Here is a 17,829-nt window from a genome sequence, read left to right as displayed (position 1 = left end):
GCAGACCGGAGTCAGAATACCAGCTCCAATACAAGAGGAGGTGGTGTCCTGATAGCGGTCCGCAAAAATATTACTTCGAAAGCACTCAAAATCAAAAATACTGATGTGGAACAATTGTTCGTATTGTTAAGTGGTGATTTCAAGAAAACTATTATTGGAACTGTTTATATTCCTCCTAATGCCAACATATCAATCTATAAAAAACACTGTGAAGATGTTGAGTTAGTAAAAACAAAATATCCAAATCATCAAATAATTATTTGCGGTGATTATAATTTACCTAATTGCAATTTCAACGTTTTAGACAGTAATTTTAATTCAATACCAGCAACCACCTGCGAACGAGTAATTCTAGATATGTCTTTACTTTTTAATTTAACCCAATATAACCATGTACGTAATATTAATAATCGTGTTCTTGATCTAGTTTTGTCAAATGAAAGCAACGTTATTATAAATGAATCATTAGAGTCTATTCTTCCGATAGACAACCACCATCCCCCACTAGCAATACTTATCTCTTGTACTAAAGAAGGCAATCAAAATAATTCAATTCCTACGTATAACTTTAAAAATGCGAATTATCGGGACATAAATGATCGTCTCCACAAGGAAGATTGGTCATTTCTTAATGAAGGCGATATTAATCAAAATATTGAATCTTTTTATTACTTGCTGGATAAAATTATTACAGATCTCATCCCACGCATTCATTTTAAAGAATCAAAATATCCGAGATGGTTCAACAAAGAACTTGTTCAATTAACTGCCCTTAAAAAAGTTTTACATAAGAAATATAAAGAAGACAGGTCTTTATCAAATTATATTGAATTTAAAAACGTTAGAAAAGATTGTAAAATCTTATCAAAAATGTGCTACAATTCTTTTATTAATAATGTTGAAACTTCAATAAATCATAATGTAAAGTATTTTTGGAACTATGCAAAATCAATGAAAAATAACAACTTTGGTATACCCGCCAACTTGGAATATGCAGGTAAAAAGGCCAAAGACACTAAAAGTATCGCTGACCTTTTTGCTGATTTTTTTAAAAGCGTTTATGAATGTGAGACACCAGTTTCTGCTAGTACAGTATCAAATTTTACTACTGATCATAATCTTAATTTATCTTTTATCCACATAGAATATAATGATATATTGACTGAACTAAAATTACTAGATCAAAGCAAAAGTGGTGGACCAGATAAAATACCTCCTGTATTTTTGAATAATTGTGCTACCAATCTGGCGTATCCTTTATATTTGCTGTTTAATCAGTCTTTACGAACAGGATGTTTTCCTACTAAATGGAAATTCAGCTTTCTTACGCCTATTTTTAAAAAAGGCGATAAACACGAGGTGATTAATTACAGACCGGTGTGCCTTTTATCAACAATTCCTAAAGTTTTTGAAAAAATTCTTCTTAAAAAAGTTATTTTCCGATTAAACCACGTCATTTCTCCTAAGCAACATGGTTTCTCTACTGGAAAATCTACCCTTACTAACTTGTTAACCTATCAAAACTATATATCTGATTCCATGTCTAGTAAATGTCAAGTTGACTCTATTTATACCGATTTTAGCAAGGCGTTCGATAAAGTCAATCATGAGTTATTGCTGAATAAACTCCATAAATTCGGTATAGGTGGTTCACTATATAAGTGGTTTAATAGTTACTTGACCGACAGATTACTGGCTGTTAAAATTGATGGCACATTTTCATACAAATTCACTGCTACGAGTGGTGTTCCCCAGGGATCACACTTAGGACCAATCCTGTTTTTATTATTTGTCAATGATGTATTGTATATTTTCAATGATGTTCAAGTGTTAATGTTTGCAGACGACCTGAAATTATTCAAAGCAATCAGAAACATTAACGATTGCCATATATTGTCAAATAACTTGTCAAGATTAATTATATGGTGTCGTGATAACCGCTTGCAACTTAACATAAGCAAATGTCAAATTATGAGGTTTCATCGAATAAAGTATCCAATATTTTTTGATTATTCCATTAACAACATGTCGTTAGTATCTGTCTCGGAAATTAATGACTTAGGTATTTGGTTTGACACGAAACTTAACTTTATCAAGCATATTGAAATAATAACCAATAAAGCTTTGAAAATGTTGGGATTTATTTTAAGGGTATCTAGTGATTTCAATAATGTAAATACTGTAAAAACATTATATATGTCACTAGTAAGGAGTCATGTAGAATACAATTCCACGGTTTGGTCCCCAAATTATGAGGTTCATTCACATGCGATTGAAAGAATCCAAAATAAATTTTTAAGATATGTAAATTTCAAAATGGGCATTCCTAGAGAAAACCTAAATTACGATAACTTACTATGTTCATTAAATTTAATAAAATTATCTGATCGCAGAATTATTTCCGATTTAACCTGTTTGTATAAAATCATTAATTCAATGTTTGATACCCCTGATTTATTATATGTAATCTCTTTTCATACTCCAAGCAGGTCGGTTTCAAGACAGTACCTACCATATTATTGTAGCAATTCTATGTCAACGTCCCAATATCATACTCCTATGCGACGGATTCAACAGCTAGGAAACAAATACTCAGATGTTGTTGATATATTTAGTACATCAATTTCAATATATAAGCATACCCTATTGAAGTTTTTTTTTTCATCGAGTAGTGGAATATTTGAATAAAGGTATTTAATTTGATTTGACTAACATATAATAATTTTGTCAACTGAAATAGAAAAAAATATTTTGGATTTTTTATATGTTGTGCCTGCATTCTGTGTAGATCAAATCAAGTTGAGTGATATTTTGACTTTATATTTATTTTTCTGCAATTGTTTTAATAGTCGTTTCCTGCACTATTTTCATGTATAATTTCGTAAATATTTTTTATATATATATGTATGTAAAAGCCTTAATAGGCGTGAAATAAATAAATAAATAATAAAATCGTATAAATGTTGTAAAATACGAAGTTCCATAGTGGAATTAGTTCCGTGGCTCGTTCGAATATTGTAACCACGCGGCATTATGAATCGCAAACGGAGTCAGACGTGTGATCTGCTTGAATCCGACCCATCCTTTATGGGATGAAGAAGCCAGTGGCTTAAAATATTGTGCCAGGTTCCCGGAAACCTAAGGATAGTATTCTTTCTCGCGGTTTGGCACTACGCCGACCGCATTTTCACCAGGGCCGTAGGGAGGCCTATTTTTCCTTACATAAAGGGAATCCTCGCCAGGATACACGGAAGCGACCGCGGGCACCAGATTCCTCTTCCTCAGTCGCCAGATTACCAGTTTCCTGCCACGGACAGTCGCCAGGAGGCGGAACTGACTCTTCCTCTTGCTCCGTCTGGAGCCCCCTGGAGCTCAGCCTGATGAGGTGCTGCTCCAGCTCGAGTAGGATGTTACTTAATTAGCTAGATAGATAAAGCGTGGTCGGAACCTTGGGGGTAAGCTTATATCTAACTTTTATTATATTGTTTTCGTTATAACTCACACGGTAGAGTGTATAGACTTATATTGTATTCGAAATAATATACATTAATGTTACTCTAAACCTTCTTTCCTTGACTCTAAATTTTACATTGTAACCTGACACATTTCTGGTTTCGAACCCAACCCCCTGAGAACCCTGGGATCACAAACATTCTTGTGGGTATCTAACCCTCAAGAATTGGCGCTTCCAGTACTGGATAAAGTTTGTGATTCCACATTCATTATTATAACCTAAAATGTCTGGTGAGTATTGTAGGCTGCACGTAGCAAGTAACCATAGCAACTACTCTACGTAGCAAGGGGTCCCGCAGGGCTCTCTGCTTTCTCCAATCCTCTTCAATGTCTACACTCACGACATTCCCCTCTCTGAAAATTCTAATTCTCACAAAGCTCTGTACGCAGATGATACCACAGTTATGGTTAGATACTGTTCACCCAGGATGATTACGTACTGACTGCAAAAAAACATAGACTTACTCCAAGATTGGTACGATAAATGGCGTATAGACGTGAATCCCTCAAAGAGCGTGGCCGTATTTTTCTCTCGTAGAAAAGGCGGCCGGGCCCCGCGAGAGGAAACAACGATGTACGACCAAACTATACCATGGCAAAAATCGGCCAAATATCTTGGAGTTACACTTGACAGACGACTCACATGGACAAAACACATAAATAACACTCTCACAAACGCTAAAAAAACATCCAACGCCCTTTACCCGTTGCTTCACTCAAATTCAAAAACTTCCATACAAAACAAACTACTCATCTACAAAACACAAATACGCCCCATCATGTCATACGGCTCACCTATTTGGGGCACAGGTAACACAAAACGTCTTGCTTCATTCCAGAATGCCACACTTAGAAGATACACCAATAGCTCTTGGTTTGTCCGTAATAACATAATTAATTCAGGCACGAAAATCCCCCCATTTAAAACCCATGTGGTAGAATTACCCAAAACATTCTATGCGAAACTTCCTATGCACACAAATCCAAGCATAGCATGTCTCGGGCGTTCAAGCCCCGACGACAAACCCACCTATCCATTCCCAGTCTCTATTACCTTCCCCCCTTGATGAGTGGACTCAAATAAAAAATTAAATTGCAACCAAATATACAAAAAATATAGTATAAATTTTACAAACACCTTAATTTAAAATAATATATAACAATCATAAAAAAAATAAAAATTATTTACAAATAAATAAAATACCTACATACAAAAAAAAATAGTATTTCAGCCCTATAAGTTGCTATAGGCAGCCCACTCATCGGGTAGAAAAAAACCATCCCCCAGGTACTTTATACCCTCAGTTCACGAGACATGGAGATTAACTTCCCCGAACCTCGTCAATTACAATAGGATACCTAAAGGGCAGTTAGCCAGCAACCACCATCAGCTCTACACCTCTCTCTCTGCTCTGCCCTCTACCTCGCTCCGACTTCTGCCTCTGCTCGCCTTCTTTCACTCTGACCCCTGCCTCACCCTGGACCACGGACTTGCCTACCCCTTCGGACCCGACCCGGACTCTACAAGAAGGACGAAAAACAGGATTTGGACGAGCTCTACAACGGCTACAGAGACGCCCCGCTCTACCCCTCCACGCCACTGAAGGATGACGCCTTCCGCCTCCACAGATTGGGATCACCGGCCCCATTTACAGTCTTATGTGTCACACTTACGTCTGATACAATTTTATTTTTTGAAAAGTAAGTTCTCCTTTCTTCCTGATTGATGTAGCCAAGAAGTGGTTAGTTTATATGTTTGTTTTATATTATTTTATATTTTGTTTGTGACTTAAGTGCACTATTCAGCGGTGCCCGTAGCAGCGAAAAAAAGTTGCTTCAAAGCTAAAGCTGAGGTCAACCAAAAACTCTCCTGTGTTCAAAACGTTTTGAAAAATGTTTTGTGAACAGATCATTGAGCGTAACTCGATGGATGAAGCAGTGCCCACGACATTATATGTCAGTATAATTATGTTTATGGATTAAAAGTATATTAAAATTTTCAAAATTGATTATTATTTCCTTGATTTACTACTTGAGTCCTGGACCTGTCTGAATTGTTATACTTAAATACAGTATTGCACAAACAAAAATGTGTTTTATTTAAATGGAATAGGTTATGACAAGTAAGAAATAAATGTCAAGCCACTGAATAATAACCATGGAAACGGTCTGGCGTTGCCCCCATCTTGGTAGCCATTTTTGTGCTATTATTTGGACAGAATGTTTTATTGGTATTTTATTTAGTCATTGGAAATTATAGTAAATAATTTGTTACTTCTCTACATAGAGAATCACATATTCATGATTCAATTAGATCTCAAATGACAACAATGATAGTGTTGCATGTTTACAATACACAACGCTATACAGATTAAAACAATGGTTTCACGTTTTCTCATCCTTTCCTGTTTATTTTCTACATATTAAACTTATTACAAAATTTTCAAACCAACTATGTAACGTCAAATAGTTTTTTCCTCCCAAACTGTCTGAGTCGTGCATTGAACATTACGTTAAGAATAAATTAACAATAAATAATTTCCAGAAAAGGGAATACGAGTTTGTATATTAACCCCTAGGAGCCGGAGCCCTGCATTTGCAGTGTTGAAGAATCGTGCCCATACATGATACAAAGCACTGCAATTGCAGTGTCGTCCTAATACATTTATTTTGCCTTCGGATATTACCTCCTATGGGTTAATTAAAGACAAAAATAAAAAATGTCACTTTCTCAAGTATGATATTGTCTATGTGTTGGCTTTAACCTTTCCTCATCTGTGGTGTGTATTTACTACACATTGCTTCTAATAACTTTAATAACTCTATAAATATAATAAATTCTGAGTTCAAATTTTAGGTATTCCTCCGTTATACATTTATGCACTGAATTAAAAAATAATATATTACATAGTTTTCAAATTCAATTAAAAATCAGAGTTTTTTGTTAAAAATCGGGAACAAATACGCCAATACAATCAACCGTGTGATACTAAATACGCGAAGAGTGTGCGAGGAAATGACACGCTATTGATGTGCCGCTTTAATTCGCTATGCGGGAATATGAGACATCCACACTTCTGCAGTTGTAGTTTTTGATTTAGACCATCGATACCTACGAACGCACAGCTATGTTTGTGCCAGCTGGCCAGTTGGCCGCGAACCGTCGTTAGATGTGGACCCCTCGCACGTTTCTTTAGCATTTGCCGATGGTTTTTTCATTCTTTCAGCAATAAAATTACAATTATTATCACTTTTGATATAAAATATAATAAACATAATCGATTAGCTATGAATATTCATATTTTTCCGATATTAAATAGCTTATTTTGAGATGTGTATTGACTACACAGCACCGTAACGCGTGTATTTTTTTAGCACAGTAAGGGAAAGGTTAACAAAAAATCTTTTTATTTAGTGTAGTTTCTCTCTGGCCCCTACGGGTTAAAAAAAACTTTTGAAAGGGAATCAACTACAGAAGTTTGCATTTTTAACATTTGATCAAATCTAGAGACATTTTGCAAATGTTGGAATTAAACATCTTATGCAAAAAGTAATCTGTAACATTAAAATTTAATTAGGTCCTGTTGCTCAATTCAGCCATCGTGCTAATGTAAACAGATTGTTGGATACACGTTGAGATGTAGGACAGCTGAGATTTCCATTGCAGATATTGTTCAACTCCTGCACTATTGGGAGTTGTGATAGAATGTGAATTAGCAGGATGAGAATTTCTAGTATTATTTAGATTAGAATCAGATCCTCTAGGATGGATTCCTTTATGAGAGTGGGGTTTGCCAGTGCGAGGTTTTTGATAAAATTCATTTATTATTGATGGGTTCTCATCGACATTTTGACACTTCTTTGATATCGGTTTGACCTTTTGTTTAGAGTCTTTGAAATTACTATTAGTATTTTTCCCACAATAGCTCATTGAAATTGCTGGTAAATCAGGGTTATCTTTTGCTTCGTACGATATAATTGCACTTTTAAATTCAACTTCTTGCGTATTTATTTGAACATTTTTATAATTCATAGGTTTATTATCGCACTCATTTTTATCACTGGCCGGTGGAGTAGCAACTTTTTTAGGCGATTTTATCACATTTATAAAGTCATTTGTATCCGTGGTCAAACTCTTTTCAATATGTTTAATATTTTCCACAGTTGAATTAACATAATCTAATAGATTACTTTCAGGTCCGGTAGTTTTTAAAATAGTGTTAAAATTACAAGGACTGTCAAAATCATTAAGTGAATCCAGCAAAGAGTCAAAAGTAGAATGGGTTTGGAGAAAATCCTCTATTTCATCTTTTTTAATAACAGGCTCAATGGGGTTTTGAAAAGATGTCATTAGAGAGATAAGACTTTTATCATAGGCTAGTTCGTGCAGTGCTTCGCATCCTTCATCTGTCAGTGAAGCCATTGCAAGTTCTTCAACTTCAGGTGGAGCTATTGTAGTTTCTTTTGGGACAGGGATTTTAGGCTTGACGTATCCAAACGGTTTTATTTCAAACTGATCACCAAACTGTTCAAACATAGCTTTGAATTGAGCTTCTTGTTTGGTGTTTAGTATGGTAATGGCCATTCCTTTGGATCCGTACCGCCCGGCCCTTCCGATGCGATGCAGGTAAGTGGAGAGATCGCGGGGAAGATCCAAATTGACTACGAGATCTACATTGGCGGCATCCAAACCTCGTGCCGCCAGATCTGTGGCTACAAGGACTCTGCAGGAAAAGGATTGTAATTTTTCCAAACTGGCGATTCTATCTGTTTGGTTTTGGCAGCCGGAGAGGTACTCCGCAGGCCAGCCCCCTTCATTCAGCTGCCTGTGAGTGGAGCAAGTCCTGGTCTGGTAGTTGCAGAACACGAGACACTGCTTGTAGGGAACTTCTGTAAGAATCTTTTTGAGTGCCTCAAAATTAATGACACCTTGTCTCACAGAATTGAGGTGAGACGGAACAACAGAAGTGTACTGGTCAACTCCTATTAAGATGTTGGTAGAGTAGGGGCAGATGTGAGAAGGTGTTCTCATGTAGAGGGAGAGGAAGTCTCGCAGCTCCTGAGTGTAGGTGGCGCTAGCGACGATGACTTGCTTCCTCTGCGGCAGCATCTGGAACATGAAGTTGATGTCGTGTTGGAAGCACTCCTCCATGAGTTTGTCGGCTTCGTCGAGGACCAGAAGGCGCACCGAGTCAAGGGAGACAGTGTGGTTCCTGATGAGGTGCTTCATGCGGCCCGGGCTGCCCACCAGGATCTGGTACTTCTTGCTGCTGAGACGCTCCTTGTCTTCAGCCAAACTGGTCCCTCCCATGACTATCTCCACTTCCAATCCTGGGAAAAAAGTATATGTCCATTCTTTAAAAGAGGCAGCTATCGCAATCTTTCATAACTAGTAATTCTGTGAACAGTAGACTACCGCGTCCAAATAACTATGTTTCTAATTTTCTCTTATTTAATAACCCAAAACCTAAATTTACTCGGAAATCTGAAATACGGTATAATAGTATGGGGTGCCCCTTATAAAACTCATACACAATCTCTTTACATTGCACAAAAACTAATTAATAAAATTATCTTAATGACATCTTTTTTTATCCATCAATATGTACTCATATTTGAAGAACATAAGGTCAGAAAATTAAATATTCTGTTCCTATACCAACAATCGAACAAATGTATAAAGAAAATATCGAACTAAATAATATTAACAATAATGATTGGATTATTTGTATAGCGCCATTTTCGTGAGAAAATCACCTAAAGGGCGCTTAACAACTTAATTTATGCATTTATTTATTCTATAACTAAGTTTCATAGCTAGATACTTATAATAATAAAAATGTTAGTGTTCATTTGTTCAAAATCTTAAATCTCCGAAAAGTTCTTCACCGATTTCTTTGAAATTTTGAATACGTTGCATTCGAATACATATATGTTTTTATGTACCTATATTATATAGATGTCACCTGTGACAGGTAAAAACATGTTTTTATTGAAAAACAGCGCCATCTGTTGGACTAACGTGTTTTGTTTACTTAAAACTGCGGATGCAAAAGTAACGTGCGCTATTGTTTCTCTATCAACCTACACAGACAGACTAAGCCTCAGCAATGCGTGGCAGAGTACAGCTAGTTTTAAATAAAGCCGCACCATTCAGAAACACAACAAGTCTCAGCTAAAAATACATGTTACGATACTGATATGAAAAAAAACTTTGGGCCAACAGAACTACAAATACCTGGGAATAAATTTTTTTACTAAATTACCAGAAAATGTAAGACCCCTTAATAATAACTTTGGATAATTTAAAAAACAACTAGAAATATTTACTGAAATTTAAACAAAAATGAGCTGGTAAGCAACTGGGCCTAACAATCAACGTCAATAAAACAAAATGGATGACATTTGGACGACTAGATCACTCTGAATCAGTGATACAGTTAAATGGTTGCAATGTCGAAAAGGTCGAAAGATTTAGATACCTCGGCAGTATTCTCACGGAGACTCTTGACCCAGATGTAGAGGTTAGGTGCAGAATTGAAGCAGCAAGAACTGCGTTCATTAAAATGAAATCCCTCTTCTGCAATGATAATATCAGCTTAAAACTAAGGCAGAGAATGCTAAAATGTTATTTGTGGTCGGTCTTGTTGTATGGATGTGAAACATGGACCTTGAAAGTAAATACCATGAACAGGTTAGAGGCTTTTGAAATGTGGCTTCACCGGAGAATACTCAAAGTCCCATGGACCGACATGATCACCAACACAGAAATTCTCAGGTGGGCTAGAGCAGAGAGAGAACTGCTTAGATTAATAAAAATCAGGAAAATTTCATATCTGGGTCATGTACTTCGAGGGGAGAAGTATCACTTGCTCCAGTTAATATTGAAAGGCAAGATAGAGGGTCGCAGAGGGCCTGGTAGGAGACAAATGTCTTGGCTGCGAAATATACAAGAGTGGACCGGCATTAGAAGTATGGAGGAGCTATTCTGGGCAGCGCAAGACAAAGAGACGTTTTCTAGAGTGATCGCCAACGTCGGGGGGACCTGATACGGCACTTAAAGAAGAAGAAACAAAAATAAAATTGCGCAATAAATCATTTAACTTATTATTTCCCTTAGGATACGACCAACTCCAATAGCAGTTCAGTGAAATCATGACTACCTTCAGGTGCACTGCAATGAGAAGAATATAGAGCTAGGTTTTAGAAATTTTTAATACATTTCAATATTGTCCAAGAAAATTCTTAGGTAAAACGTTGACATTGTAGATACCTGTCAATTATTTAAAATATAATTTTCAATATTATATTTGGCTTTGAGATATTTACAAAATACTAGCTATCTTCTAAGGGTTAAAAACTATTTGCATTTATTTTATCAAAACTTTTATTAATAATCTATTGCAATTCGTTAGCTTCGTGTACTTATTGATTTAAAAAAATATATATTAAAAATCTTTTCATCTCTCCAAACACCTTCTTGCTATTTAATGGAGGCCTCAGCACGGGTAAGCCACCCGGTGAGACCAACATTACTGGATTGTACTATGAAATGTAAAATATTCTACCAAATAAATAAATAAGTATTTTTGTTGTTACTCATACCTACAACATTAGTAAAATTTAAAAACTATAATTGTCATCCCAGATGAAATTAACAAGACATTTTAAGACTTAATAGGTATACATATTAACCCTTAACTGCATAGTGTAACACATCTGATATAATTAGCTTTTTTTATTTTTTTTTTCATTTTGACATCTGTTGGTGGGTTTTGGTATTACAGTATTGTTTTTACATTATTTCTGCATAATAATGTTGTCGAAAAATTACAATAGATTACACACAATAATTTGAAATTTTGATTTTAAACTTGAGAGTTGGAGGTTACAGATTGTGTGCATTTTGATGTCCAGTATTATATCAAAATATAGTGTTTTTTCGACGTGTTGGATCGTAATAATATTATTTCACAAATAATAAGGTACGTTTATGTGTTTTAAATATATATTTTATGTGTATTATGTATTTTGACAGTCTAAATTTGACAAAACGTTATTGTATCATATATGTAACACTATGCACTGAGACCATATTTTGACATTTGTATTTAGTCATTACTAATTATAGCATGACGTAGTTTCAAAATGGCAAAGAGGGGTTTATCCGAAAAGGAGTTGGACGAAATAATTAATCGCTTATCTGACAGTGACGATGGAATGGATTTTACGGATGATGACAGTATAGCTGATGAAAATTATTGCGCCGTAGAAAATTACGATTCAGGTGATCAAAGTGAACCTGAAGATATCCACTTGGGAGATGGAGACGTTGAGAATCATCTACAAAATAATGTTGACGGTGATAATGTTTTATCTAGTCGCCAAACTTATATTACAACGACAACGCCCGTTTCGTCTACTTCAAAAGTTTTGAAATCGTCAATTTTGTGGAGAAAAAAACCTGCAGCTTGAAGACTCCGACATGGAATTTACAGGAAACAGGCAATTGCCCTTGGATTTGATGGAATTGGAAACCCCATTCGATTTTTTTAAATATTTTTTTACAGATGCTATTATCAATAAAATACTAGAACAGTCAAATCTCTACGCTCTGCAAAAAGATGTTTCAAGACCTGCAAATATTACTACGACTAATTTGCATAGATTTATCGGAATATGTATTTATTCCTCTTTGATGCGTGGACTAAATATTCGGTCCCACTGGTCCAGTGATTTGTATTTTGAACCAATAGCATCAACAATGACTGTCAACCGATTTGATAAAATACGTCAATTTATCCATTTCAACGACAAAACACTTACCGAGAGAAAATCCAGCTCATAATCGTCTTTTTAAAATCAGACCTCTACTCACGGACTTAAATCAAAGATTTGCATCAATTCCAATTGAAAAATATATTTGCGTTGATGAACAAATGTGTTCAACTAAAGCAAGAAGTTATATGAAACGGTACATGCCCATGAAACCCCACAAATGGGGTTCTAAACTTTTTGTATTGAGTGGCGTATCTGGTTACGCTTATAATTTTGAATTTTATTCTGGACAAGAGAATTGCTTGGCAAGACTTGAAAGTGAACCAGACTTGGGAGCCTGTGGAAATATTATTGTGCATCTATCTGCAATGGTCTGACGTACTGCCACTGCCAAAAGTACAAAGTCCCTCTATGTTTTAATAAGAACAAAAACTGTTTTACGGCATTTCATTTAAATTAATACTTTCCCCTGTTTTTATTTGTCTTCATTTTATAAGTCATTAATAAGTTCGCTTTATTCACTGATAATTATTTTTGTAACATTAGGTAAGAGCATTTTTTAAGACATGGATGCATAGTGTTTCACATATGATATAATAACGTTTTTCTCAAAATAAACAGAATTTATGGATAAATATTTTTTTAATTATTTTTCCCTATTTTTAATTTATAAAAAGAATGCAAAAATATATATTTTTTTTAAATAAAAAAAGTCATGCATTTAAGGGTTAAGGGGGTTTTTCACTATCTCTGATTATGTTCTGACCAAGCACTAATCCGCGGATTAGTAATTTTTTCGTTTTCACTATATCTGAATAACGCTAACGCTCGGGTTAAAGTTAGATTTGACTAATCAGTGCTCGAACTTCACGTTAGGCGCTATTCCTCGAATCAAAGATGGCATCAACACATTCCGAGTTTAACAGCTGAGAAGTGAGTCGAATTTTGTAGAATGAATTTGAATGCTTGTATGATCCATCCTGAATTATTTGATTGTGTTCAAAATAAGAAACAATGTATTAATTCGACACGAATCTATCTAAAATGACCTGATAATCAACATAACATAACCAAAAAAATGCACACTTTGCGGTGTGCGGACTGTGACGCATGACAGCCGTGGCAGTAGATGAAGTAACTGCAAACATTTTGCGATGTTGCCAGACTATTTCGAGTGTTATCTATCCGGAAGTTCGAAACAATGGTGAAACGGTCGCCGTTGAATAACGAAGTTATTCTGAACTTTAAAGCCAGCCAACGGATAGCTAGTCAGATATTTTGCCCGACATAGTGAAATACCCCCTAACCCTTCAGTACTTTCATCACAATTGTTCTGTTTGCAATGTTTTTTTTGCGTGTATTTCAAATGCGCTATATACATCTTATTTTCTTAATTTTCCGTAAAAACAAATACTGTTTTAAAAACTACATAAAATTGTCTTTTCGGTGTATCCATTTAAAATAAACATTACTATTTCTAAATAGTAAAATTATAACATAAAATGTGAAAAATGTTGTCAAAAAACACTAAGGACGGGTTGTTTCGGAGAATTTGAACAATTCATCAAATTTCAACGTTCATTTTCGGGTTCTGTGAAAGACTTATTCAAGTTTTGTTTTTATATCATTGTAGGCTAGTTGCTTGACAAAACTGAAATAAAAACAGAACTTGAAAAAATCTTTCACAGAACTTGAAAATGAACGTTGAAATTTGATGAATTGTTCAGATTCTCCGAAACAACCCGTCCTAACACATTTTTAGTTAATTTTTACTCCAATCATAGAAAAATTGAGAGAACTCAATATTTCGAAAACACATTCGTTTTGTTTGGGGAATTTATAAGAAAACTGTAACTTCATCATTATCTCGTTCATAAGTTAAACCGATTGTTACGATAGCGTTGCGAAATATTAATTATTCATTTATCTATTTTTAGGATTTTATTGATGGATTCCAGTATAAATATTTGAGGCAAACTGGAATTATTATTTCTCTTTCTAACCTCTAAAAATTATTTATTTCCGCATGATAGAAAATAAGATAAAAATACTTTTTATTAATACGGACGCCCGGTCATATATGACCCTCAAACGCTGGAGGGGTTAACTATGTATAATTTAATTTTGTACCATATAACTTGTATTAAAATGTACTGTGAATTTCCAAATAAAGATATATATTTAAATACTTTTTATTAAAAATTAAAACTAAAAAAAAACAATAATAAAAAATCAAATAAAGAATTATACAATTTGTTCAAAGAAACATCAGTATATCAATGACAATTCTTTATTGAATATATCTATTTGAATTCCACTTTTGTTTTCAGGAATGAACGCAAATCTTGGTAGCGGAAACTAGCGCAACATCCGATTGAGCTGAAACTTTGCAGATAGACTAGTTGTCAATGACAATGTATTCTATCAACTGTTGGTGACAATCACTTACACAAACACGGAATATACGCATCTGTCTGAAATCGTATGACATTACAGCAGTTAATATACAAAATACGGTCCTAACCGATTGGCATTTGGCGAGGTTGGCATAGTTGTTGACTCCAGTTCCTATGTAGGTAGGTTCAAACCTCAGTCAAACCAAATAATAATTATTTTTTTTTTTTTTAAATAGATGTTGGTATTATGGCAAAAAAAATATGGGTTGATTTTTTAAAACTTTCTTCGGGTAGGTACCATTATATTAAAAAAATTCTAAATAAGAAAGTCCAAATAAACACATTGGTTTCATATTTGAAAAAAGAATCTTTATTTAACCATAGTCAAAGTTAGCTATCTAATCAAATTGAATAATAAAGTGGATGAAGCAGATTTTCAAAAACGGAAACGAAATGCATTAACAAATGTACTGATGGATGAAATGCAAAGTGGTCAAGTTAAAATGGGAATTCGCTACATTCAGTCAAAAAAAAACCATTTGGACCTATAGAATTTTTCAATTGGTTTGCATTACAAATACACTTGCTAAATCTTAAGGTTAAACGCAACGCTCGTTGTATTCTACGTGTTCACAGATGGCGTTAATTAATTAATTTTGTTTAAATACGCTTTTGCAAGGTATTGCTTTACAATATTAAGACAAATCATTTGTTTGCGCCCTTATATACGCAATATGAATATGAATCAATAGTTTTGTTCGTTTAAAGACTTAATTCTTTCGAGAAAGGCACACAAATACAATATTTTACCGATGATTCAATCCAATATTGTATTTGTATGCCTTTCTCGATAGAATTGAGTTTTTATATGGACAAAAGTATTTATTCAAATTCATATTGCGTACAGTGGTGCCTCACACAACGAACTTAATTCGTTCCAGGAGCAAGTTCGTTATGCGAAAAGTTCGTTATGTGAAACGCGTTTTCCCATAACAATACATGTTAAAAAAAATAATTCGTTCTGTAGCATAAAATATGGTAATATGACATAAAAAAAAGATAAATTTTTTGTTATTATTTTTATTTAGATACATCTAAAAACATAATGAAAAAAACAAACATTTTTTAATTTTAAGAAATAATCGAATCTTGCACATCTTCATCCATTTTCCGCCGATGGTGCGCAAAAGAGAAATCACCTTCCTGCTTTTTTTAGAACCCATCATATAAAAAAATGTTGAGTTTATCTTAAAAGGACGACTGCCGTGATACGTGTGCGATTTAATTCGTAATGAAGAACGATTGCTGCGATACGTGCGTAAGTTAAGCGTACTACGCAGTGACTAACGAGTCTAACGACTGCCTGCGCGGGAGGATGCAATTAATCGGCAGTGATCGTAGAAGATCGGGCGACTTCGTTGTGTGAAGCGAAGTTCGTTGTGTGAAGCGAAGTTCGTTGTATGAATCGTGAAATGAACGAAAAGGAAGTTCGTTGTGTGCAGCATTCGCTGTGCGAGGCGTTCGTTGTGTGAGGCACCACTGTATATGAGGGCGCAAACAAATAATTTGTCTTAATACTGTAAAGCAATACCTTGCAAAAGCGTATTTAAACTAAATTAATTAATTAACGCCATCTGTGAACACGTAGAATACAACGAGCGTTGCGTTTAACCTTAATAGCTATCTCACAAATGTATGGATGACAATAAAGTTACCAAGGGTATGATTTCAGAAATGTAATAGTTTAATAGAATCATTTAGAAGTTGATCAATGGTAGAAAGGCCTACAGTGAATACTGTATAAATAATTTTATATAAAAATGTGTTATATTCACCTTCATATCCGTGTCCAATGGCTTTGAGAACTTGCCCTATCTGAGCAGCTATTTCTCGTGTTGGGGCTATGATAAGGACTTGAAGGTCTACATTCATCACCAGCATCTCCAACGCTATTATTCCAAACACAGCGGTTTTACCCGTCCCTGACTTGGATTCAACAATGAGATCTGTAAAATAAAAAGTAATTTAAATCTCTTACCAACGACTTTAAATTTATTACAAAGCAAACATATTCACAATAAAATTGTTAATATTTACCGAAACCGCATTTCCCTAGAGGAAGAGCTTTAAGTTGTATTGGCGAGGGTTTTCTAAAACCACACTTCTCAAGTCCGACGAGTGTCTTTTCTGAGAGTAGTAATCCTTCAAATGTGACATCTTCGCTCATGGTTATATCTTCTGTCCTTTCTACCCCTACCAAGTTATGAGCCTGATGCCCATTACCGGCCATTATTAAAATTATTGAATTGGTCCAATTTTTCGGATGATTGCAGATAATAAATTTAATAATTATTCTAAATAACTATTGATTTTGAATAACGCTGACCGATACCAACTACATGCGCCTCATAAATAATTATAAATTGTCACAAATAAACCCATAAATATACCACTCTAATAAACCACTCACACGAAAATACAAATAATTACAAATCATAGAAAAGAAACCGAACTCAACTGACAGATCATAAATAATCCTGCCATCCACTCACTGACAGATTATATCACTGAGTAACATCTACAAAGTTAATTTGTGAACAAATTAGCATTTCGGTTTTTTTAGCTTTTTACTATTGTTAATTTTTCCCTGCATACATTTTAGCAGGAAATCTGTTTTATTTTCTAGAATATGGAATTTGTACAAATTACGCGCACACATTTTGTTGGTGTTCTGGTAGCTATGGTTTAATTTTTTTTACCATATTGTTATTACTATACTCAAGGGGAGTTTAAATTTTAATACTATTCATATAAAAAAGGAAGAACGAGTAAAAAATATGAGTTACAAGTTCGAACATTTTTAAAAATTTATTTAAAAAAATGTATAAAGTAAAGGGTTAGTCTTAGTCTAAGCTTAATACTAGTCTTAAATTGTAATTCTTGAAATTAATTGTCCTCTTACTTAATCCTAAATTATTGTTCATTCACTCGATCCGGCGACTGTGGCACGCCTGTGGTGCGGTGCTGGAACTATAGTGGTTCCGCTTTACACCACTTCGGTACGTTGTCTGAGTCCGGGGCGCTGGCATCGCCATTCTCACCGCTAGAGGCGCTAGATTGCGCTGTCTGGCTGATTCGGATT

The 17,829-nt window shown here is 34.7% G+C and overlaps 1 protein-coding gene across 2 annotated transcripts; it reads right to left on the bottom strand.

Moving 5' to 3' along the window:
- Positions 1-5,905: 5,905 nt before the first annotated feature.
- Positions 5,906-17,203, bottom strand: LOC149422700 (uncharacterized). Of its 2 annotated transcripts, XR_016302437.1 has the most exons (4): positions 16,785-17,203; positions 16,523-16,693; positions 6,910-8,844; positions 5,906-6,278 (listed from the first exon to the last, which is right to left on the bottom strand). XR_016302437.1 is itself a non-coding variant. In XM_089633913.1 (3 exons), the coding sequence occupies exons 1-3, from the start codon at positions 16,975-16,977 to the stop codon at positions 7,088-7,090; spliced, it is 2,121 nt and encodes a 706-aa protein (XP_089490039.1). In that variant the 5' UTR covers positions 16,978-17,203; the 3' UTR covers positions 5,906-7,087. The 2 variants fall into 2 exon arrangements, 1 of the variants encoding a protein (XP_089490039.1); XM_089633913.1 differs by having other exon boundaries at positions 5,906-8,844.
- Positions 17,204-17,829: the final 626 nt, after the last annotated feature.

The sequence above is a fragment of the Hesperophylax consimilis genome, chromosome 7 (assembly GCF_061612785.1).
Source record: "Hesperophylax consimilis isolate HC1 chromosome 7, BYU_Hcon_1.0, whole genome shotgun sequence".
Classification (NCBI taxonomy): domain Eukaryota; kingdom Metazoa; phylum Arthropoda; class Insecta; order Trichoptera; family Limnephilidae; genus Hesperophylax; species Hesperophylax consimilis.
The sequence above is the reverse complement of the archived record's forward strand: the minus strand, read 5'-3'. Positions and strand labels throughout refer to the sequence as shown.